This window comes from Pezoporus flaviventris, unplaced genomic scaffold (genome assembly GCF_033815535.1).
Source record: "Pezoporus flaviventris isolate CSIRO_AGI_PZ_B2104156 unplaced genomic scaffold, CSIRO_AGI_Pfla_v1 ptg000006l, whole genome shotgun sequence".
NCBI lineage: Eukaryota > Metazoa > Chordata > Aves > Psittaciformes > Psittacidae > Pezoporus > Pezoporus flaviventris.
The window spans coordinates 14608499-14634367 of NW_026892554.1; the positions used below are offsets into that span (position 1 = coordinate 14608499).

Consider the following 25869-nt stretch of genomic DNA (forward strand, 5'->3'; position numbering starts at 1 on the left):
GTAAATTTCTATAAATGCTGAGAGCAGTATGTGTGGTTAATAGTTTGTCAGCCTGGTATAATAAAAGCTGAGTTATTATAGAGCTTAATTTTACTTATCTCTGTATATTTTGCAGTCTAGTCTGCTTCGGTCAGATATGGGGCTTGGAAGTCCAGGTCAGCTGTCATCCTCGGGAAAACCTGGAGCACCCTACTATCCATTTTCCGGCACAAATCAGCGCCGAAGACCACTTCATGACTCACCAGCTCTTGGTGAGTAATACAGACAGTTTTTAAACTACTTTTCCTGGTGCATTTCTGCAGACCTTATTGTTTTCTTTGACAGCTCATGTTATATACTGGAGATTGCTCTGTACTGAGCAATTCAAATTACAGCAAACTGCTATATAAGAGATAAACTGGAATTATTAACATTTTCTTTGATACACTAGTTTGGATTCAACACTGGTCAGTATTGCTTATAAAACAAACAAGAAACTCACAATAAACCCCTTAATTGCAAAAGCAATAATGACAGATGGATAGGAGCTGATGACCAGCTGAGTGCCCTTAACCCATGCCATCATTAACTCCTGGAAATGCCTGACCTTGAGGTCATTACCATTATTTAGTAGGGAAAAGACACAAAGGGGAAACAATTATCCTTTTATATGCTAAAAGTAACTTTATTCAGGGCAATATATAGTTCATTGTAATTGGTTCAACATGCCTTTAAAGTTCTTACCAATAGGAAACTAATAGTTCATCCTGAAATCAAACTACTTTGCAAAATAATACAGGCAGGAACTTGCTTAAAAATTGTTCTAATCCTGTGACAATATTAATACTTTATTCTGGGGATACTTAGAGATTAAGAGATTTTTGTACTCAGTCATAGTTGGTTGTAATGTTTCATAGCTGTAAGGACTTTGCACTGAATTAGGGAATCAAGGGGGAACCAGCTGTTCTATCATTTCTGCTATGAGTATCATGAATAATTGGGTGTGCAAGTTTTAAAACATTCTTTTTTTTTTATAAGAAGAAGTGTAACCTGATACTCTGTTTTAAAAGCAACTATATTTCAATATTAGCATGTTATGTCATTAGGATTAGTCAAGCGGTGTGTTTGGGTTTTTAATGCTCCCGATTCTGTATAGCACTTCAATTCCATAATAAAATCTTGTTTGTTGAAACCACATAACTTAAACGATATTTACTCAAAATAAGGTTTCATCAAATGCAAATTGTTTCTTGAAGTAATTTTAGTATTAACTAGAACTGCAGACTCCTTGGGCATTAAAAAAGCCCTGAACATATTTGACATCTGTTTTTTTAAATCTTTTAATTATGAATATATTACTTTGGAACTTTACCTATATATATGTGTGTGTGTGTATGTATTTTAAAATACCTTTTCTGTGTAACTTTTTAACCTGTTGTCAAGACAACCACCGTTTAATCTGGGGTTGTCTGTCTTCACAGATATTTTTGTAAGTATTCATGTTCCTCAGAACATGAGAATCAAAGGCAGCAGTTCTTCAGATCTGGTTCAGAAAAGGAACAGTCTGAGGAAAGTGAAGTGAAATTGTTTGCTGCTTGGAAGGGTGTTTGAACTTTAACAGAAGAGTTGGGTAGTGGGATAATGATGATCATGTTTTAGTCCCCATTGTATCAGTTTTAGTGAGAAACTACAGTAATAGTAACCTGCTATGGTTTCAAGTAGTGGGGGGGCTTTTCAAGTGTTTGGGTGCTGGCTGAACATTGATGCCAGCGTGTGCAGAAAGGTTATGGTATGAATCATAGAGTATTTAGGGAGCAATCATTGAGGGAGAGTCCTACATCAGATTGTCTGATTCCTGTTATTTACTTGATGATGTGATTAAGTTAGTTTCTTGTGCAAACTAAATAGAGTTCAGTAAGTTGCAAATAATATTAAATATAACAAAATGAAGCTAAGCACGGTGCTTGCAGAGCAGTACTATTTATTTATTTTTTTTCCTTGAAAGAGAAGCAGAGGAGGGGTATAAAACTGTTCAAATGAGAGCAGCATGATAGCAAGATTCATGGCTGAATCTTGGCGGACTGCAAACCTTGGACATGGCAAGCGCTGGTTACAAATGTTATTCCAGATATACAGGAAAGAGGAAATACACTTGTATCTCAGATCTTGTTTCCAGTGGCTTGAGAAAGTATGTCTGAATTTTCGTCTTTTTTTAAGGACTAGTTAGATGTTACTAGTTAGAAGTCCAATGATATGGCCGTTTTATCCCCAGGAAAGAGTTGCCTGACCAGGATTTTAACAGACTGTCTTTAAACTTGCTGCTAAAGTTCATAGAACCCAACCAGTGGTTCATTCTAGGTGGCATTTTTGAGTGCAGTGTAAATATCTCTTCCAGGAGTCCTTTTATTTTCATTTCGAACAAGTCCTGTGGGGACGATCAGCGTAAAGATACCCAGCAGATATTCTCACCTTATCTCACCTTTATCTTGTCGTATCTTATAACAACATTGTGATTAAATGTTCTGAATGAAAATAGAAAAATAGGAATTTCGTATTTTAATTGAAGACTCAATGGGTCAACTGTAGAACTGGTAATCTTGCCAGATAGCAGTCTTCAGACCATCAGTTAACTTCTAATTTGCATGCATAGTGTTCAAATGTAATTTTATTAGCAGCTGATTAAACTGGTTCAGAGTCTTAATTTAGGTAGTGAAATTGTTAGGTACTTTTGTGATGCTATAATAATTGTTGGTAGAAGGAAGGAGGTATCATGCTTTACTATTAGATGCAAATTTGAGTTATATTGCCTTAGTACTTAAGAAAAATGATTAGGTCATTGGATTTGCTGTTTATTTACAACCTTGCTTTAGTTTAAAAACGATGGAAAACTGTATTAGTATTTTTTTAGTATTAATCGTACTTCAACATGTCAAATCCTTTTTTGATAGTTCTGTCTTTGAAGTACAAAAAGGGAAAGCATTTTTCTCACTAATCAGTCCAAATCTTACTGTTTCTTAGCAAGTGTGAAAAGGTATCAGTGTGCCTTTCAGAGTTGGTGTTCTTATTGAAAGTAATTGTTTAGCAAAATATTTAGCAGCTGCTTTATTTTAGAGAAGAATATTGGTATATTACGTTCTTGTATTGGTGTGAAAGATTTCATTGGAACAGAACAGAAATGCATTACACTGGAAAGTAAGAAATCTAGCATGGAAAAAAAAAAAAACCCTGTCTCATGTAGCTATTTGTTCTTTTTAATTTGTAATGGAGATATTTGATGAAACGTCGTTTTTCTGTGTACAGATCCTCTCCAGACAAAGAAAGTAAGAAAGGTGCCCCCTGGTTTGCCTTCTTCTGTAAGTACTGCATGTTTTTACTGATAATAAACAAATCATGCTCAAACTCTGCTCTCTTCACTTGACATACACACAAATTACTTAACTTCAGCATTAGGAAGGATATCTGCTGGACATAAACAGCTAGGCTAGGTGATTGGGAGTGGTTCTGGAGGACTAAATACACATTTGGTGTGGAATTTTTAGACTTCATAGCAGTGATTTGTAACTTGCTCATATGCTCCTACCCACTTGTCCCTGTCATTTGAATTCCTCTCTTGGGAAGAGAGCTGGGCCAGGAGCTGTCAAAGAAGATCTCCTGTACAGGTCTTTTGATGTTTAATTAGTCATTATGTTGCTGAACAGGAGGACAGACAGAGATTAATAGCTGAGAATCTTAGAAATTTACATTTGTAATAATCCCAGTGGAGCTGAAGACATTAAGATTCGGAGGACATGTACAGCTCAGCTTGCCTCAGTAGGACTGAGGTTATTAATATGCATAAATCACCGAGTCAGATGTTCATTGTGAAGCCCTGGTGGATTTTAAAGCCTTCATTAAGCCTTTCCTAACTTCAGCCTAGCATCAGGAAAGCTTTCAAGCAACTAGTTTGTTGATCCCTCTTTGCTTGAAAATTTATCCTTCGAGAATAAAGGGCTTTGATGAAAAAGGTTGGAAGGGTTTTGGTGAAAAATCATTAATGGCTGTGATAATCTAATGCTATAGGGGTGTTTTGTGGTATTAAATATGCTTTATTCTTAAAAGGGAGAAAATTGTTTATAAATGAATCTGCATTTAAAAATCCACGTGAAGTAAAAAATCCCCAGTGAAGTGAAGGACAGAATTGTGTTTTCCCCTGCTCAGAACAAACAGGAGGGGAGGGGGAAGCTCCTGCCTTGCGGGGTACATCTCTTTGTTGTGTAAATGGCTGTTGGGCTTTTATTTGGCAGTACTTAACACATGGGCGCAGGTGCACTTGGCTGAGTCATAACTCAAAGCCGGATAGGCTGAATGGTGCATACTGCACGGGCAGCAGAGATACAGCGGAGCGGAATGCTCTGAGCTTTTCATTTTGTATTGAGCCTCAAGTACGAATGGTGTCTTCTAGCCCTTGCATCTTCCCTGTTTTCTCCTCCCTCTTTCCCTTCTCCCTCCCCCTGCTCACTATGATACATACAGAAAGAAGGATCTGAAATCCTATTTTAACCGTACTTCCAGATGGAGCTGAGATAGTCTAGATAGCCTGGGGCAGCTGTGCTCTGAACCTGCAGCCTACCTGGAAGCCAGGATTGCAGCTGCAGGCACTCTTAAAAGCTTTTGCTTGCATAAGCACTTGGGCCCCACTAGAGGCTGAATAGCTGCTTGATAAACAAAATGAACACAATGCCTCAAATCATTATTCCCGAGGCCAGGAATATTCTTCTTCTTCCTTCCCCCCCCCCCCCCCCCCGCTTTTTTTTTCCTTTTTTTTTTTTTTTTCCCTTTCCCCTTCAGCAGCAGCTAAAAATAGTTTGGCAATTTACATTTTAACAGTCGTGTGTTATGTAGGGTGGCTTTACAGTCTAGCAGATGATTTCTGCTAGGTTAACAAAAATACATTTAAGATGTCAGAGAAGCTAAAACACAGAGCAGTGCAGTTTTCATGTAATTTATTATCATAATTCCGGGCGAGTAATAAAGCTTACGTTATATGTTTATTATTTAATAGCGTCAGCCAGGTAGAGAGATTGTTTTAGCAAATGAAACATTTCTCCCATTTCTCTTCCCAGACTTTAATTTTAAGAAACAGTATTTTAAAAATGGCTTTCATTTAATTCTTCCGTGGGAAGAGTGGAGACAACAAAATGCTGCTAAATTTTATTTGTGTTAACATTGTACCAATCTGCGCAATGAAGTGCGGTTACTGTGAATAAACGGTGATTGCGATGCTGCAGGTTTGAAGTACTGTTTCTGTGTATTCCAATGCTGTCAGGGCTGAATAGAGCCTTGGAGCAAAAATGCCGTATTAAAAAAAAGTGATACAAGGTATGATGTGTTTTGGAAGATGACACAAGAACTAAATTTCACTAACAGATAAATATGGAAGTATTGTCTCTGTTTTAAATATACTTTGGTAAGAAGTCTTGAGTGTATCGTGGGAGAGATAAAAATCAGTTTAGCTAATAGGCAGTGCAGATAAGTTTAATTATAATATGAAAAGTCACAAGAAAGGTGATACTTCATGTTCTACAAATCTATATTTAATTTTTCAGTTTCTAAAAGATTTTCTCCGATGTTGTCATGTTAGTATAGGGCTGCCATGTCAACAGATACTCAACAGGAATTTAATTTCCCAGATAACTATAATTTAATAAAAGTCTTTTAAGGAAAAAAAACCACAAAAAACCCTTCCTGTAGTTTTTTCTTTGTCTCTTGCATTTGCGTGGTGTTTTCTGAAATTACTTGCTTTGAGGCTTATCTTTCTTCCTGTGTTTTTATCAGGGTCTAAAGTAAAAACAGTTACAGAGAAAAGGGCTAACAAATTGTTTAGTTACTTTCTGGAGTGCAGCTGAATCTGGACTTGTCCTTTAACTGCAAAAATCAGATGGACCGGGCAGAGGCATTTTTAAGTTTTCCTGTTCTAAGTTTCTGAGTGATGAGTCATTGCCCAAAACATTCTGAATGTTGACACGCGAGCATTTGTACAACTCCTAAATTTAAAGCCTTCTGGGGAGGATAGAAACTAAAACAATCAGTGGTTTATTTTTTCTCACTGTTAGCTCAAGCCAGGCTTGAGTGAGCAGAAAAATTATGATGTGCCATTTATATTCTAGCAGGGGGGAATACTGTTTGGTGAGTTACATTATCCGCGGAGATTCAGGACTCTTGTAGTTCTGATTTTTTTTCTGATTGTGGGAGGTACCTTAACTAAGCCAGGAAACTAATAATATCATATGACTTGAAACCAGTTGTAACTAATCCGTGGGGCTGAATTAGGAAGAGCAGGGTACCAGGGTTTTCAAAGAGCTGTTCAGTCCGCAGAGGGAGGAGAAAGACAAGTAAGGCTCACTTGGAATTGCACAGGGAGATTGCCATCTAATTATGTACGGGCTGTGAGCAGAAACATACCATTTACATGTGTAGTCAGAAAATAATTCAAACTATTTTTTTTATTAGTACCATAATGTGTAGCTATCGTGAAGTCATAATTCTAAGAAAAATTGTGAGAATATCATTGTTCTTTTGCCATTTAATTAGTCTCATGTCAGAGAACCAAACCTGAAATGCATTGTGCCTGTTAATTTTTGTTACAGAAAATGAGCTCCGACACACAGGAACAAATACCTGATTGTTTTCTGTGTAATGCCATTTCTAATAAATATTTTGAGTGTATTAGTTTCCACAGAACCTGAGACAATCAGCTTAATATGAATCTTTAGATTTCCACTTATTTAATAAGGGATTGTCAAACGAATATTTTCTAGTACCAGAGCTCTCTTAGTAAATTCAAGTTCATTGTTTTTCAATATATTTAAGACAATTTACAATTTGATTATAGGGGTTCCTCATATATCATCCTCTATTGTATGTGTATAGTCCACAGTGCTAATTTATTACAGGAGATCTTTATGAAGGAAGGCTAAAAAAAACCCCAAAACCTGGTTTAGTGAATAGAACTACCGCCCAAACATTTACTTTTCTTTTTTGGTATTGTGTTAGTCTTTTCAGACAGAGCTTGATCAATATGTTTTAAGAGATGTCTCAAAAGATAGCAGTGGTACCAGGGGGAAGATAATAGATCTTACTCCCTTCTGTGCTCCCTACTTCGTCCGCTCTTACCGAAGGATAAAGGAGATAATTTGAAATGGTGGAGTGGAAAGGATCCAATCCTCTGAATGCTTATCTGAAATGCAGTGTTCACCATGTGGAGTGGCCTTTCTTTAGAGAATTATCCTCAATGTTACCAAGTTTGATGGGTACTGAAGTAGCCTGGTGTAAAGCAACATCCTTAGAATACTCTGCTGAAGTCTGTGGCTCTGAATAGAAACTGTGGAGCATCCCGGGTAGATCTTTGTGCAGCGTTTGACTGGCGGTGATGATATGTTTAACTGACTTTCTAGTGAGACTTCTATTTATTTTGTTTTTATTGTAAGATTTGTTCCCCCTTGCCAGAAATGGTGTCAAAATGTAGAAAGCAGCATTTAGTTTGTTCAGAGCTGTTCTGAATTGCCTTGTGCAGTCAAGTAGTACATTCAACTGTCACTTGTCTCAGTATCTAACACTCTCAAAGACAGCAGTAACTTGCTGACCCTTGCCTCCAATGCTGTGCTGTGTTTTAGAAGGCAATTTTAAATAACAAAACTGAGCAGATAAATCCTCACGGGTAACGCAACACAGAACTTGCCATTTCTTCCTTGTGACTTAGTCTTTCATCTTCCTTTCTTCTGCTTTATGCCTGTTCTTTGGTCACCTGATTTAAGGGATGTTTTTAGGGACTTGCTCTAGACTCCTTTGTAAGCACCATGTTCATCTGTGAGCTTGAACAAAAAGCAAATATATAAACCATCCAACCCCCAAATTCTGTTACAAACCAAGCAGAAGTGTTTCTGGTTAGATGATTTTAGTTTTTTTCAATGTGAGCTTTATTTGAAATCTATTAGAAACCAGCAGTAACCTCAGATTATAGCATTCCACTCGCTCTTTGCTATATGGGCACGTTTAGCTGTCATTAAACAACTAAGCAGTCCATTGCGAAGTCCTGTTGTGAAAAGTTTGGATTGAGTTCTCACAGAATTAGGGTAAAGATGCTTAAGTAGCCCTCTCCTAATAGCTTTTTTTAAAATGAGAATCAAATACTTTTTACAAACTATCTCATCACCTGTGACTGGGGTGAACTATTGTGAGGTTGTTTCATTGAGAGATCTTCTTTGTTAAAATCCTGCACATACGTATATGAGGGATATCTAATGATGTCAAATTATTTCTCCGTGTTTGGATTTACTGGAGATAGTTTATTTTTGAAGTTTTCACAACATATCAAAATGAGCACATTAAATGCTCTTAAATTAGAGTGTAGATCTGCATAAAAGGACCTTAAATCTGTGCATAGGTTCTAAAACCGTTATCTGGAAAAAATAACATGACTGAATTGCAGCTCATGTAATTTAGGGAGAATTTATATGGAATTGCTGCAACTTCTGCTTTACCTCAAAGATTAATGTGTCCATTACCATAAATTAGTGTGGTGTTTTATAACATTAGATAAGGATAAAAGCTTTTTTGAAGACTATTTCTTAATGTCTTTTGCTTGATAATACTTGTGGTATTGGTGGGAAGGCTTTTATAGTCCCTGAAGTCAGCTGGGAAAGTGGTGAGCAGTGTTGTGTTTCTAGGCTTTTACGTGCTGTTGAAATGAGATGTTTCCTTTCAGTTGGTTGCTCAGCCCCAGTGTCGGGCAGGTTGCTTTGCCCGTTTGTCAAAAGGGGCAATACAAAAATGATTGCTTTTTCAAAAGAATGGCACTGAAATTAAAGCTTTGCTTTATTTTATGGAATTAAAGCACATCATCTTGAAGTGAAATTTCAGGTCAAGATGGGTCTTTACACACTGAAGGGAAGAAACTGAATTAAATTACCTCTTGTTTTAGTGCCACGGAGTTTCTTGTGATGTCAAGACTTGCAAAAAAAGCAAAGTTGTGCAGTCTTGGAGATTTGAGTATGGGATTTCACCATTTGCACCAATAGCTAGGATTAGTTGTTAGCGTTTTTTCTTTCTGTAGGGAAGTAGTAGGCGGATTCCTAACTGTGGATGGCAGGGGGATTGCTCCTTTGGCTTTTGATAACTCGCTTGGCTTCATTTGCAAAACAGTTTTTCCAAGCAGCAAGTTGGACTGCAGGAGAAGGGGAGGAATGCAGGGAAATACGTGCTGCGGCACAATTAGCTCTCTGCGTTTTGACACGCAAGCTTGTACAGCTTCTCTGACACGGGATTGTTTCATGAATTCACAAAGTGTGTGTTTGGAGATCTTGGGCTGGGCTCAGGTGTAGAGTCTGGAGCCACCTACAGGGAGCTCACACGAGTGCAGGTGTAGCTGCACGGTTTTGGTGAGGGGGGGAAGTGAAAAATACCCTGTACTTCAGTGGTGAAAGAAGAGTTAAACGATGCTGTGAGGTTGCACCAGCAGAGGGACCCCTTAATCACTGTTTAATTTTCCAAATAGATCCTGGTCCTACTGAGTTGCTGTGGAAAGATTCAGGACTTCTGCAGCCTTCCCTAACGCAGCCTTGCTGACTGATGTCAGGCTTTACAGTTGTGCTGTGGTCTATACACGTTTAGATGGGGTAGGTTAAAGCACATTTTGGGATGACGATTATCTGACTTCTGATGGGGTTATTTGTTGCCTCAGAGTAATTAACATGTCTGTTTACTTTTTAATGCCGACATGGGGAGTTAGGACCTTCATATAGAGGCTGTCAAACCTTTAGTGCTTACTATTTCAGCAACATGATAAAACTTTCTGGATTTGAGCAATATCCCAGCGAAGGTGTATTTGAAGGACTGTGGAACAAGTCTTGAAAACTCAAACTATTTTGTGTTTGGTTCTGAAGAATGTGATATACAGCACTTTTCTTCCTCATGCTTTTCACTCTCATACAACATTTATGTAAAAACTTAAACATATAAAATTTGGTATTATTTGGAAACCTACTGAAAGAGAAACTTTCTACCTGTAGTTTGCAATTAAAAACAAACAAAAATACCCAACTTTTTTAACCCAAACTGGCACAGGTAACTGGGCTTTTTTGAAAACAAGCAAACCCCTCCCAAGCAACAACCAAAAACCCAACAAACATCCCCTAAAACCCGGTAGTATTGCTAGGAAAAAGTAATGGATAGCAATTAATAGCAATTTCATTAGTACTTGTTGTCTATTCTCTATTCCTCCGAACTGTTCCCTCTTTCCTGGTTGTAGTAACATGACTATTAAATGTGAATTTAAAGACAAACCTTTTGAACAGGAAAACCACCAAAGTATTTTAGCTCTTGCATAGATGAGTAAATTAATTTGCTTAAATAATCTTCCTTTGGATATTGTGGAGGTTTTGCCTATTGAATTTAGTCCACTGGGTTATTTTAAATTGTCTTCCACACAGTCTGCTCTGTTTCTGCTGAACAGCATACTTAGTGGTTGGTTAATAACACAAGGCTATACTTCCAGGATTTAAAACTAAATTAGCACTTACTTAACTGATCAATTGAATAGAGGACAGTATAATAAGCAATGTGTTTTCCCTTAGAACAGCCAGGTTTGTTTCTTAAGGCTTGAAAGCTTGTCTGTGTCTTAACAACTACATTATGCATGATATTCAATGCACCCTTTATCAATGATCCTAACTCTGACCTTGCTGTAGTTGCAAGAGAAGCAGCTGAAAGTTACTGAGTGTATTTTAATTAGCAACAGGTTGTTCAGTAGTGGACTCTATATTTGTCTTTTATCCTCGTTTCCCCATTCCTTGCCTTTATTTCATTGGGGCATCAGCTGGGGTCTGTCTCCTCTTCAGGTTCAGTTTTCTTAGAAACTGGTAAGAGCTTAATCACTTGTGAAACTTCTGTTCCTTTGTCAAATGTGGTTGAAACTGATAAGGAGTTCCAACCTTGGACAGAGTGGGCAGGAAAGGAGGGGCTTCTAGGGCCTTTGCCTTATTTCCACAGATAGAAGGTTAACCTAGCCCCTAGGAAATGAAATAGAGCTTGGTAAGAACAACGGTATTTGTATCCCCTCAAAGTAGGTTTTGGCTCTGACGAGGTCACCATTTTGTCAGCAGGATTGAAATCAGCTCTCTATGAGGAAACTCGTGGTACTTGGGCACACAAGTCACAGTTGCTTTTGTTGGTGAAAAAGGAACTTTCACTTTCTCGTTTTCACTGCTTGTTGTGTTTGAATAAACCCATTTAAAACATAAAGCTGTGATTAAAAAGCAGTAACCTTTTAAAAGTATTTTGATATTTCAGTGTTGTGGAATAGCTTTGACCAGAGGATGGCTCTCATCCGCTGAGACAGTTACACAATTCTCCTTCACACAGTATAGTTTCCAGTCATCTGGAGAAGTGATGTTTATTTTTTTATAAATTCAGATGATGGGTTACATGTGCTTATCGCGTGCTTGTGAGAGGCTCTGACAAGCTGGACAAAACCGTGTTTCACGTAAAAGTGTGTTTTCGGGGAGAACGCATAATTCATTCACAAAATCTCTTGGTGTTAAAACCATCTTTGAAAACGCCCTCCTGCAGGTAGCTTGGTTTATTATTAGGTCAGTATTTCATTCCGCATCAGCTTTCATAATCTCTTTGCATACTTTAGAAACAGGCAGTTTATTGTTTTTGACACACAGTACAGGGTCATGAGTGGAAACAATTCGGGCTACAAAGTGCATGTCAGTTCAGTGCTCCTCTGCTGACGGCATGTCTGTCTGAAATCAAGTTTAAAAAATTGGCCCTGTCTCCAGCTGACTTGTTTTGTCAGGCTGAGTCATGAGATTAACCCTTGACTTGTCACCAAGGAAAAATGGAGTAAACAACTGTACCCAGTACAGTATCGCTAATCCAGCGATGATTCATTTCACTGTAACATGATTCTCTTAAGAAAACAAATTTCGGAGCAGCTGTTGCTTGGCTTAAATGGGGATTATAAAAATTGCAACCACAAAACGAAAACTTACTTTGGACTTGAGGAGCTTTTGGAACAGTTACGTGGGAGTAGTTCCTGCATATAGAGAGCTGTTGGTAACAACGGCGCAAGTGTTTGAGCAGTCTTTCAAATTCTTCCGGTTTAGGTTTATTTTTCATGTGTTGTGGTGCAAGTAAACTTCTGTGGGTTAAAGTTTCATATGCTGGAGGGAATTATGGTTGGATCCTGTAAGGTGCATCGATGTAGCACGCATCCTGTGAGAAATAGCGTTTCTGTACGGTAAATGTAGAGCAGCTGCAGTGATAAATTTCAGATATTGTACACGAAGATTTTATTCCCACCAATGTAACTGAGGGTAGGACAACTAAATCCCTTTTTGGTAAAATGAAATTGTTATCCTTTTGATTTGTGGGGAAGTAACTCGGGAGGAAATTCATTTATTGCCTCATTATGGAGGTACAAGTTTGTAAACCAGTTTGTCTACAAACAGACAGCATTTGCAGTGGTGTTACTCAGTTTTATTGATCAGATTGTTGCTGTTGTCTTAACCATGTGATGGTGAGCAGTGTCAATGATTTCCTTGTGCTGATAGATGTTAATTGTGTTAGTAAATATTACCAATTAATATTACCTATATATTTTTCATTACAGTTGCTCTGTACAAGTATAGGGCCATTCTAATGCAGAGAAACACCAGCCTCCCCAATGCTACTCAGTAAAGTTATTTTTTTTTCTGCTGTATCTTTTAGCATTTTTCCAGTTGTTTGTAATATGGGTGGAGAATGCTGATTATTTGAGAACGGGCTTGATCATGCTCTTCAGCTCAAATACAACTATTGAAAAAATAGAGCATGTGTGCATGGAGGTGCAGTAGCAATTACAGCTATGTTGATGATAGTCTTTACTTCAAAGAACTGATTCCAGTTACCCTGGAAGTATATTTAGTGATTAAAAAGTTTGCGTGCTTGAATTATTTCAGGGAAACAAGGGGTTTCTTACTTCTTCAGCTCTTGCAAGCTGAAAGTGCATTTTCCAGTGTTTAGGGTTTTTTCAAAGTTGTACAGTAGTTTGAATTGGTGATTTTAATCTAGGGTGCTACAGAGGTAGCACGTGTAAACATCTGAAGATTTTTTAGCATATCTCATCTATAGAGTCCTGAACATTAGCGAGGAGCTTTAAGGAATGGCATTGTTAGCTGCAAATCAAAGCTTCTTACGGACTCTCTGCGGACTGAAATGGGTCTTTGTGGTCCCTGGGGGAAGAAGGAAGCCGCCAGTCACTCTGCAGGCCTGGCGATTTAATAGTGTGAAGTACAGTGATGTTCTTTTTTTGCAGCTGCTGCTATGCCTTTTGTATCAGAGGAGAGCTGAGTTTGGGTATCATTAGCCTTCGTGCATAGTTCTGGATATATAGTTTGATTTGCAGTGAACGTGCAAGTGTTCTTCAGTTGATGTAAACTTCAGGATGTATTTGCCGGTGTACTCTAAGCACAGTAGTCTCCTAAATGATTGGAAGAGTTCACTGAGAAAACATTTGAAGCTGGAGGTGTGAACATTTTTTGTCAGTATGAGCATATTCCGTGTATGTACAGACACTACAGTAGTTATGTCCTGAGATAATGGATATGATACAGAAGACCCACTAAGGTTTTTATCTGACCGCAGTATTCTGCTGTAGTCAGTTTGTCACTCTTGTGGATCTTTCTAGTTCAGAAGATTTCTCTGACACAAGGTGCGTGGCAGAATGAACCAGATTTCTGCAGCTTGCTTTGTTTCCCTGTAAATTGCGGAACTTTGTCTGGTTTTTTCCTTATCCTGACGTATTTTCCTGCTTTTGTCAGGAGGGAGGCAGGGGGAGTTCACAGCATTGGCAGCTGACGCAGAGGTGGAGAATGTGGTTTCGCTTTAACCTTTTTTTTCCTGGGTTGAAATCCGCCTGACTTAATCAGGAGCTCAGTTAATAACCAACCGCATTCACGTGTAGGACATAAAGAAATGAACACCTCACTTAAGAGTTAACACTAGTTAATGCCACTGTTAAGTGAAGAAACTAGGCATAGGTATTGTGCAGATACGAGGGATTACTGCGATGGAAGTTGCAGTCTGTTTGCTATGTTGTGTAATGCCCGTTTTGTGATGTGCCAGAACTGTTAGGGTCTCCTCCCTTTCTCATATGGGCACAGAACTGCTTTTTCCTTGCAAAAATGTATTATACAATACACAGGAAGTCTGGGCTCATGTTTCCAAAGAGCCATCTCACTTTGTATGTGGGATCTTGAAGATGGATTTTGGATTTTTAAGAATGATCATGGAGCCGAGCATCTCGTGTGTGTTGTGCCATCACACGGGCTTTCTGGTGCTGGGTGTCTGTGCGGGTGGCTCTCGGGGTGCTCCTGCCGGCCCCGGGGCCTCTGGCCCGGCAGCTCCCGAAGCGCTGCCGGAGTTGGAGACAACTCCATGAGGCAGATGGCCGTGTGGCTGCAGCCTGCACCAAGCGGCGTCTCCGCTGCCGCAAGTGCTCTAATTTAATTAGAACAGAAAGCGGGAGGTGAGCTGGCTCAGGACGCGTCCCTCTGCCGCTGCCTCGCAGGTCGCGCTTTACTCGGGGCGGCAGGCCCGCGTGTGGGGACTGGGGCGTGCTCCCCCTTCGCTCCCCCCACCCCCGCCTTCCGGCGCTTGGCGCGGTCTGGGGCGCGGGCCGCGGCGGGTGGCGGGGCCCCGCGCCCGGCCCTACCCCCGCGCCGGCCCGAGATGGTTCAGTCCTGCTTTGCATAAGTCGCCGCTGAGGCGCTCCATGTGCGCGGAGCGGCGCGCGGGCGGGAGGCTGAGGCGGAGGGAGGCGGCGCAGCTCAGCCCGGCCCGCCGCCAGCCGCGCCATGTACTGCGCGTACCCGGTCCCCGGGGTGGGCAGCAACTCCCTCATGTACTACTACAACGGGAAGACGGTAAGGGCGGCCGCCTTTGTTCGGGAGCCGCCGGGCGCGGGGCTGCCGGCCGGTCCTTGGGCACATACTGAGTTCTTAGGGCGGCTCCTCCGCGGGCGGGCAGCCCGCGCCCGTGCCGGAGCAAGCGGGGCGGGCGGCGAGTGGTCGTGAAGGGGGGACTGCGCTGGGGTCCGCGGGGGGAGCTGCTGGAAGTCTCCTCAGTTATGTGGGGGAGCACCGAGTCCGGCTCGGCGGAGGACGGAGGGCAGCGGCCCGCAGCCAGGCGGCGCTCCCTGACGGGCCGGGGCCGGAGCCGGAGCCGCTCCCGCCCTGCTCGCGCTTGGCCCCTGAGGTGCTGGCGGGGCGCTGCGGAGAAGTTGCTGCGTGGCCGCGGCGCTCGGTGCGCGCTGTTGGGTGCTCGGTTTGGGCTTCACCTCCCGGGGCGCGACTCGAGCACCGCCGCTGCGGCTGTGGCCGATCGGCGGGTCCCGCGCCCCGGTACCGCTGCCGGGCAGAGCTGCCCTTCGCTTGTGGGACTGGGACATAAAGTCCTGCACGGCCCCGGGAGCAGGGGGAGACGGGCGGGCGTTCACGAACAGGAGTCTCCTCTCTGCGTTATAACTCTGTGGAAATTGGAGATTTCTGCTTCACGGCTGATAGTTTGAATTTTTAAGTTCGTATGACGACAGCTGGGGATTTTGTGTATAAAAATTAGCGAACAATGGTAAACTGCGCACAGTGTGCTTTTCCCGGTCTGTTGATGATACATGCGGTTTTGCTTTGCTTTTGTTATAAAAATCACATTAAGTAGGAAGAAAAAGCGAGATGCTGATATCGATCTCTCTTTTCTTCCCCTTTCTTTTAACTGCTCTTTCTCTTGCGGGCCTGTGTGCGCCGTGCCGTCATTGGTAAACTTTTGCCAAGATCTTTGTTCGGTGATAATTGAACTGTGGATCTTTACAGTTACTGAAGACACTGTGCGTGGGCTTCTTGAATAAAAGAAAAGATACCGGAGGAGAGGCTGGGGGAATGCGTAAAATTGCATGGTCTCTGTTTCATTTCCTTTGGTATAAATGCCAGCTGTCTTTCAAATATGACATTATTTTTCTTTCATGTCTGCTCCTAGGCTAAAACAATCTGTTTGAAGTTTTATGTGGAGATATATATAAGACTTAAGTAAAATTAACTATACAATACCCCTAAAGCAAAGGGAATATAACTTGCATGAAGTTTTGATTTTATTCTTTCTAGAGCACAGATCACTCTATTACAACATTTCTCTTTGTTCTTGTAGCAGGAAAAAAGGCTTTGATCTTATTAAGTATTTCCAGGCATATAGTAGATGGAAGTGCTGGTACTGTAGGAGAGCCTGGCTGGAAAATTGATAGCATGTGCCTGTTGTGGGTCAGAGGTGACCTTTATGAGCTTGAAGAGTTAGTAAATAGATGACAAATCATATGATGATCCTATATCATGTTGCCCAGGGTTTTATTTAAGTTTTGGGTTTTGTTTTTTTTTTTTCCAAACATCTCGCTAGTCTTTAGCATTTTCTCTCCTAGGAATTCTGCAGGTTGGACTGAAGTACTGATTTAAATATATGGGAGGAGGATATGTGAAGCAGGGGGGGATTGTTTTTTGTGTTACAGTTTATGAAGTGCACCTCTTGGTATGTTTGCCAGATCTTTGTATGAGCCTTTCCATAGTGAGGGATCAGTACATACCCTCGTTTTGATGTCTTACTACTTCTACTTGTATTGTTTGACCCATTAGTAGCTGGCAGTACGTACCTCGTTTTGATTTGAGATTTTTATTTAAATTATTGTGTTAGATTTTGAGTGTTTACATTCCTTGGTACCTGCTGATGTATATAAAATCTCATTTATTGACACACAAAGCAAATAGGAAATGATTTGGAGAAAATGTGTGTGTGTCTGTTAGCTTTTTGTTAAATATTTTGTTCTTTTCAACTTCTTAAATTTGTAAGCCAGAAGAAAGCTTAATATTAAGCTAAAAGCCAGGTGTCTGAGCAGCCCAATAGATGGTCCTGTGTGCACTGCCACAGAAATTGAAAGCTTAAAAATTAAGTTGGGGCGCTTACTATTAGAAGAGGTTCAATTTTTGTAATTTCTATGTGTTTTGTGAGGGAGGCATGGAAGTGAATGGTAACGTTTTAATACGTATCCCCTGCTAAGGAGTAAAATTTTACCGTTATGTGTAATAGGTGTTATAAATAAATATGTATATCAAGAGTCCTCCCCAAATTAAAAAGAAAAAAGATTTTAATCTGTTTTGTAAAGAAAATAAAGAACTTAAAAGATTTAGCCTGTATTTTTTTTGTCCTTCACCTGTTGATATATAGAAAATATTCTCAGCTTATGGAGGCTAACAAAATTTTAATATAGAGGTTTTTGGAGAAAATAATTCTAGTTAAAAATGACATCTCCCTGAAGTTTCACCTTTTCTTCCCTTTCTTTCAAGAGCTCTGCTACAGACCCAAAAATCATCAAAACACCCCCATTGGAAAAAAAAAAAAAAAAAAGAAAAAAAGCTACAAAAAAGTTCAGGTAGAAATAGGAGCACAAATTGAAATTGTACTTGGTAAATTTTGAATTGATTCTTTTTTCGTTTTTTAACAATAAATAAATGAGCTTCATTCACTGGGGCCTTTCCATTTAAATTTTATAAAATGCAATAGCACCAAAATAACACTTCGGTGATAGAAGTTTTGTATCTTCTATGTGCTGAAGGAATAAAATACAGACTTTAAAGATTTCCACTCCTTTCAGTTCATCGACAAGTGCAGAAATAAATTGGTTGTTTTCTGCATGTACTCTAGAATTATTTTTATATAGACTGCAATAAAGTATCAGTTATCACCAAAATAATTTTAAGGAATAATATTGATTATATTTTATATCGCCTATGATTACTATTTCTATGAGATTAAATTTGTGACTATATTACACATTATTGTTGTATTCTGTGCACTGTAGACGTTAATTTGATGTACTAGTCTGAGTATGTGTTTTTCTCAGCATAGGCTGAGACTGAGCCCTCTTCCAAGGTGGAGTTGCTGCATCTTTCGTAGTAGATTTCTACAATGCCTTTTTGGAAAGGGAGGAAAAAACCCCAACATGCATATATTTATATGTATATAATTTTGCATTTACACAATGCTTTGTGATTTTGTTTTTTATTTTTTTAATGGGGATTTTTTTGAGAATTTTCTCAAGAATTTGTAATCTAGAAGGCTGTTTATAAATGTGCGTGTGTACGTACAAATTGGCACACATGTATAAATGACTAAATACTCACAGCTGTGAGTCCAAATGTGTATATTTGGGTATTTTTTTAGTGGAGAAAAATGCATGTCTTGCAGCTGTCGATCTCAGAGTTACAGCAGAGAGAAACATGTTAATACTACTGCGTGATGCGTAGATGACATGGCTGCATGTCTGTCTGGAGCTGCCATGCAATAAATAATTACCAAGTCTTTTAACATCAGCGTAGAATGTTTTCAGTTTGTGCGTTTTGGAGCAGCCAGGTGCTAAAAAGCAATTCAATTCTGCTTTTATTAGTATCAGGCCAGTTAGTATGGAGGGAGAAAAGTACAATTAAAGCTGTTCTGTACCATATGCTGCCCACAGCAACTCAGACAAGGTCAATGCTAACATTTGTAAGTCCGGACAAATATAAGATAATCTGGAAAATCTCTAGGGGCGCACGGCTGCGGACATTGAATAAAGAGGGGTAGTAAACACTGGTCAGCTGGATTTCTTCCCCCCCCTCATTCCTCACCATTCTTTTTCACCTCCCCATCCCACTAAAAAACCCCGATGAGTTACAATGCATCAGCCCAAGAGAGTTTTCCCTTCTCCACTCCATTGCGTTGAACTGCCAATCTGCTGAGCAGTGGTCCCACGCCAGAAGGGTGTCTTGTCTGCAACAAGCTTTATTGATGCTTTAAAGTGAAGGTTATGTCCCTTTCCTTGGGCAAATGAAAACAGCAAGGGCTGGGATCAGGTGCTGTATTGGACAGATCTATATTTCTCAAAATGTGAGCACCAAAGAGGAGCAAACCCCTGTTTGCTCAGCACGTTTGCTTTGATAATCATGTGCATGTTGAAGTCTGTTTGCAGAAATATGATAGTTTCTGACGGCTTTACGGAAACTGAGAGTAATAGTGAGTTCAGAGGAGAGATAGCACTATCTTTTGCATGTTTATAGTGCATCTTCTGTGGTTAGTACTGGTGTTGGGGATTCCTACGACAGCTAGAACAGCTTCTGAAATAAAGGGAACAGGTTAAGAAATGGACTGATGAGTTTCAGCTGATTTTGTTTCCCTAAAATCTGAATTTAATCAGGAATTTCTAAAGACTTAGTTGTTAGTTAATAGACTAACGCACACTTTAACAACAGTGTAGCTTGAAGAGTGAGGGAAAGAGGTTTTGCTTAGCAAATAAAATGCAAAAAGAATCTTTAGCGCTATATACATGTATGTTTTTCTGGTGTTCCTGCTGCCTTACCTTCTTTTCCTCCACCCTCTGCCTTACACTACAATTCAGAAAATAAAATTAAAAGAACAGACCAAAAGGTTTCCGTATACAAAATTTGGGATTTTTTTGTAAGTTTACCTGTCACTTTTTAACATGACTTTAAAGTTGTCATACACTGGGGAAGAAGCTAGACTGTGTGTCAATGCAGTTAGATTCTGCATTTCAGAAATAGCCAAATAGGCATGTATAGCATGCCTAAACTGCATAAACATTTATTTAAGTTGGAATTCAGTTTAGCTACTTCAGGGAGTTTGGATGTTAAAAATCATGGTTGGATTTGCAGACAAGACTGATGCTCTGCTCTTTCAAAGGAGAGTTTTATTTTCATTCTGGGTGGTGAGAAGACTTTTTAAAATGTATAAACCTTTACACCTCGTATTAGAAATACAGAGTATGACTGAGGATGTGTGTACTGATCTTGTATACTGGGGCTCTTCATTTTATCATCTTGCTTGAGTATTAACTACATCGGAATTTACGGTGGTGGTTTTGTTTTTTGGTTAGGGTTTGGGGTTTTTTTTTTTTTGGCAGCTTCTGTCTCACTGTAAAGAGGTGCATGGAAAACTATAGTTACCATTCTACATTCCTGAAGCTTTAGTAAACATGAAAGCAAGTTTCCTTTTCCCAGAGCTGCCTTTCAGCAGCATTAGCTTTTGCCACAAAACCTGCAGATAATACACTGTAAAATTTTGCCACATGTACAAATCATTCATCAGTGCACACTTGCTTAGTGCATGACTGATGCTGATGGAATGTAGATAGGCTACTTAGCAGAGTTTACAAGCTACAGAGTAGGTTATCCATCTCTTTTGGTTTCAAAAAATCCTCTGTCTCCAGCAGCTTGATAAATATTTTTCGGAACTTCCAAGTATTATTAATAACTAGGCTTGAATGAGTAACATAATTCCTAAATCCATAAACAGTATGTGTGATGGGAATCCTGGTCTTGAGGTAGCATAAGCTCGTCATAAGGAAGGTTTGGTTGCTTTGTTGCTATTATTTAATCTGCTTTTAACATTAATATCAAACATTGATAAATATTTAAGAATTTGAAACATATTACAGGAAAATTGCCTGAGAGGAAGTATGCCAACAGGAGGATTCAAAGAGTTGCATCTATTAAATGCATTTATAGAATAAGACTTGGAAGTTTTACTTAGCATAAAATTTGGTAAACGCAGATCCTTAAATTAATGTTCATGTTATTGGCACTTGTGTTAGTAAACAGAAGCACACTGTCTAGTCCTTTGATGTGTTTTAGATACATTAGGTGTGTGTAACATTCATGATAGTGTTCATTATATATGTTAATAATCAGGGCAGATTTTGGAACTAGAATGATGCGTTTGTTTTGCTTAAATGTGATGCAGTACAGATAATGGCGCCTCAGCTCTGTTCGGAAGCCAGCTCCCACCACTACCCCTCAAAAAAATATCTTCCTTGTCATGCTGTTTTTCCCACTGGAGAAACATAAATCCAGTTCAGGGTGCAGAAGAGACAGACGTGGGACTCTGAGTTGATGTCCTTTGCAACTCATTTGTCCTACTTCCCTCAGCGGAGGCTGCCTACCCTTCAGAAGCACTGCAGCATTAGGATTGATGTATATTCTAGCACAGCTCCAAGAAAGTCAAGTCCTCCACTTGATAAGTCATGCTAAAATCTAGTTTTGGTGTGAGTTTATCAGAAGGGAATTTCCCATTCATAATCAGAGAGTGTTTTGCTTGTCAGCATGGAGACACATCCGATGCCTTAGGGTGCAGTGCGTTTTAAGGGGATTAGAAGATGGGCTCCTCTTCTACCTTCTGGAGACAACACTCTTCAAGGAGACTGCAGACAGGCTGACCTTTTGACAGTATTCCTCATCTTAGTGGGAATGTCAGCCAGGAAAAACTGGTTTGGTGCCTTCTGGATGTCACTGTTATCAGTTTAATAGCTAAAAGAGGCTGTCTTGAGCAGCCACGTCATATTTATAACAGCTTTACTCAGCTGCTGTGGAAGAGAAAGCCCTTTAACTAGGACACAGCCATGCGAGCTGCAGACCAGCACCGCAGAGGCTGCGATCTGCTGGACTGGGCTCTGGGTGTGTGCGGGTGCTCAGAGCCAGCCCTCGAGATGCCCGTTACCTCGCTTCCTGGCTCAAAAATAAAACTCTATACTTTTTTTATACACTTTTTTATTTTAAGCCCGTGTCTTTTGCCTCTCGTGGACTTCATGTTAATCTCAATAAATTTTCTCCTTTGCTTTTGAATTCTGTTTGTAGTAACACAACATAAAAATGATGATTAGGTCATTAACCAGAAAAAACCTGGCGCTCATCTGCAGGTGATCAGATGACATCAGAGGCCTGGTTTTAATTTGTGGGTAGTTCTGATTGTAACTAAAAGAGACTTGCTCCTTTTGTGGAATTGGCTGGCTATTTCCCCACATCTGGAGTTAATGAAGTCTTTGAGACCACATCAGTTGTGTTTTGCCGCAAGAACCCTTTGATCTGAAAAATCTAGACTGGCACAAGTGCAGCTTCATAACATTGCAGCTATGTTTTTTTGCAAGCTATAGTTAAGATACCAAAACAAGCAGAAACTATATAAAGTTATGTGTCTGTGCTAGGGCTTTCATGTAGCTGTTTGGAAGGGCCTCTTTTATGTTAATATAATTCATAATATTTTTATGATGTTAATGACTTGTACATATGTATCTATGTGATACATTTGTAGGAGTTTTTCAGTTTAATTTCCCTTTTGAGATGGTGTTTGTTCAGTTTTTATAAATCACCCAATTATGCAAAATGTTAAAATTTGTCTGAAGCTTGTATTTACAAATCTCACTGATAATGTTACAGTTTAAAAGCAATGCACCCCGTCACTGTAGGTGATTTTGCATTAATCAGCGTACATCTCCATGGAAGTGCTAAATGTCATAAAGCTTTGTTTCCACTGCTGTCCTGTGACAGTGATAGATTATCCATCAGCTATAGCATATGCTGCGTTATTCTGCACAACAGAGAACTTGTAAATTAAGCCCAGTTTTGCCTAATATGTTTGCAGTCTTATGAGTGCGAGTATTTACAATTTGACAGAGTGACATTTCTGTTAAAATATGTCGGAGGCATGGAATATACATGCATTCATCATATGTAGTAAATACATATGTACTGTTAACATCACTTAGAACGTATTGTCATTCTGTCACTCAGGTTTGGTAAGCATCTCTTGTTTTACATTTATTCCATAAATCGAAAATTTGCAAGTAAAATATTGAACAGAAGCTTCCTGAAAGGCTTTCTTTCCTAAAAAAAAGAAAAAAAAAATTTGATTTAAAAAATATTAAAACAAGCCAAAAAAAAACAACCTCAAAACCAGATGTAAGTGTTCCACTTGACTCCTTTTTACCAGGTGTCCTTTTACCTGCTGCCGTTCTCATTACATGGCTCGTACCGACCACTATGCCCTAACTTAATTCCTTGTGCCCTTGTCTCGATTCCTTCGTACTGCAGTTTGAGAGATTGTATTGAAATTCTGTTGATGTAAAACGGGTGTAAGAGAGTGGTAAATCAGCCCCTCTGATATAAAAGAGCGCTGTCTGCAGGCACATGCCCAGCCATTTGTTCTGACTACAGCAGGCTAGAAAAGCATTTGGGAGTGGGGAGGAGGGGTATTGGTATGCAAATGGCAGCGGGACTTGCCCACTTCACTTTCTAAATATCCGTATCACAACAGTCACTCTCCGGGAGAACAATGGTTCCCTTTTAGGGGACTTAGGGCTTTTTGTTGGCCGGCTTGGTTTTCCTGGCCCTTCTCTTGCTTGGTAAACAACATCCCAGAAAGACGAGGGAGGGATGTGAATGTTGGAGAAACGTTTGTGCCTGGAGATGCACTTCTGATTTTAGGATTGTAGAGCATAGTGCGCTCAGCAAGTTGCATTATGTAAGCTTTAAAGTTTTAAAATTACTCTTAACATGTGTTTGTGAAGATTTACATATTTACAAGTAAGGTGAATGATAAAGTGAAAAAATACCTCTTTTATATGTGGTAGCAAAACGGGGCTCTCGTCTCAGGGTTACATTTTGATACTCTTTGCTGCATTATTTGTTAATTTGCCCTTTTTTTTTTCTGTAAGATTTTTTGTTTAGCATGCGCTGGTCATACTGCAATGTTCAGTGTATTGACTAAAATACTGGTATGATGACATAGCGTTGTGTAGAACAACTAGTGCTATGGGTCAGGTCCTCGAGTCTGTGAATACTGGCTTTGTTGATTTGACTTATTCCTGAATATACTTTGTATTTCTTCCTAGAGTCCCTGCAGTGAAAGACTTCTAATGGTTACATTTGTTTGGCATCTTAGAATTTTTAACCTGTTAAGATAATGTGTTGCTTGCAAGTTGGGAATGGTTGTTCCCATGTGGAGTTACGCTAAAAAAACAATGAGGCGGGTTTTCTTTAATGCTAGGCCAGTGTGAAAATAACATGCTGGATGTTGCAGTTTTAAGATGAGTCCTCAGGACTGGCATTACTTACACTTTTGATGACTCTACAGAGGTGTGGAAGTATCTAAAAGGATGATACAGTGGTTGCATTAAAACCTTTGAGTTTGTCACTGGATGTTCTTTTTGTTTCCGACTCTTGGGATGCCAGCTAATTAAATATTCAAACAGGCATACAGTTGTTTTAAAATAAAATTTGTTTGGGGCCCAGTTGTTTTATCTTGCTTTTTTTATCTTGAGCAACAAGTCTGTACGAGTCAGGCACTTAGAAAGCAAAATCAGCATTCAGGCTTTTATCAGGCCACCTGGCTGAGTTGGCACACCAGAAAGTGTGTTGTTAGGATCATTCTACTGTAGTTCCTCTGTACTGTGGCAACTTGCTAAAAAGCAAATAAAACAAGGGCAACAAATGCTGCAGCTTGCTACACTGTTCTTTTTTTATGTGGGCTTTCTCTCTGTGGCTGTATGCTGTTATGTTTTTTTTTAATGTATGACACCCAGATATTACTAACCTGCTTTTATTGCTCTTCGATATTTAGGTGTATGCACCGTCCCCGAGTTCTGATGAATTCAACAGAGAATCTCCAAGTTACCCATCTCCTAAGCCACCGAGCAGTATGTTTGCTAGCACTTTCTTTATGCAAGGTGAGTAAAATGACTATAAATATATGGGCAGATGTCACTTGTCCTTCGGGTAGACATCTGCAGTCAGGCACTGCAGTACTGAATGAATGAGGAAGTGTAAAGGTAACTTTGTGCTAGAGCCCATGAATAAGTTTTATATGTGTCTAAACCAGTTAGATGAAGGGAGCTGTCTGTTGATTTAAAGTTCTTCTCGTGACGTTAATTGCTGACTGAAATTTAAGGGGATTATACACCAGGCCAGATGGAGAGAATCCGCCATCCTTTGATTTGTAGGGGCTTCAGAGCAGCACACTAGAGTGATGGAGAAAAATGAGGTGGGGGCTTTTTGGCCGCTTTGGAATTTGACTGTACAATATCAACTAACAGTCTTAAGTTCTCAAATGTTTGTATATCCAGCATGCCAAAAAAAGGGGTTTGCATTGAACAAAGCGAGAGCAGAATTCATTTCCTTGGCCTCACGTCATGCAGTTAGCTCGTGCTGGAGTCTGATGAGGTTTTGGAGCATATTGAAAGCATAGTCTGTCAATACGGGTATTTACAGAGCACTTCAGTTTGTGCTGCAGAAGGAAAACTGCATCGACACACGGGTTTAAGGCTTATGTAATGCAGCAATTTCCGTGACTTCAATCTGCTATTATGAAATGGTTTTATATTTTTATGGTACGGAGGTATTTTAGACTATAAATTGCTTATTTTAGGTTAATCGCTGTTTTGCACTGTATGTTCATGATGAGCTCTGCTCAGCCAAACGTCTCTCCCCTCCACCCCCTTTTTTATTATTTCTTTCAGACTGGAATTTTTATCAAGCCTCTAGATATAAATCTGGCCTTACTGAAGGTCTGTGTAATTAGCACAAGTACTTGCTATTTTCTCAGCTGCGCTTGGATTGTGTTTCAGCTATAAAAGCCTCTGTTGGGTTTGGTCCTTTTTTTTTATAAATTCAGCAACAGTGTGGTGGTATGAAAATAGGAACCACCGGATGAACTGGTCACCATTTCCCGGCTGCTGTTTGTCTGAGTAGCTGAATTCTGTATGCTCATAAGCTAATGGTGTAAAAGAGAAGTAGCGCTTGGTTCACTTCTTCATTCAACATGGGGTTTTTATTTTCTTTTTTATCAAAAAAAAAGATGGGACCCACAATTCTTCTGACCTCTGGAGTTCATCCAATGGCATGAGCCAGCCCGGCTACGGTGGGATGCTGGGAGGCTCCTCTTCCCACATGTCCCAGTCCGGCAGTTACGGCAGTCTGCACACACACGACCGTTTGGTAAGACGCGTAGCAC

General features: G+C 39.8%; 1 protein-coding gene across 15 annotated transcripts in view; it reads left to right on the forward strand.

Annotated features, from left to right (window-relative positions):
- TCF12 (transcription factor 12) overlaps positions 1–25869 on the forward strand; it is a 169599-nt gene that overhangs the window by 114851 nt on the left and 28879 nt on the right. For 12 of the 15 annotated variants that reach the window (XM_061447042.1, XM_061447046.1, XM_061447045.1 and 9 more), the window contains 4 exons: positions 116–251; positions 3280–3332; positions 24481–24586; positions 25714–25853. In XM_061447042.1, coding sequence (XP_061303026.1) covers positions 116–251; positions 3280–3332; positions 24481–24586; positions 25714–25853 — 435 coding nt within the window. Of the gene's footprint in view, positions 1–115; positions 252–3279; positions 3333–14696; positions 14925–24480; positions 24587–25713; positions 25854–25869 lie in introns of those variants that run through there. The other 3 variants (XM_061447056.1, XM_061447054.1, XM_061447055.1) reach the window with 3 other exon arrangements.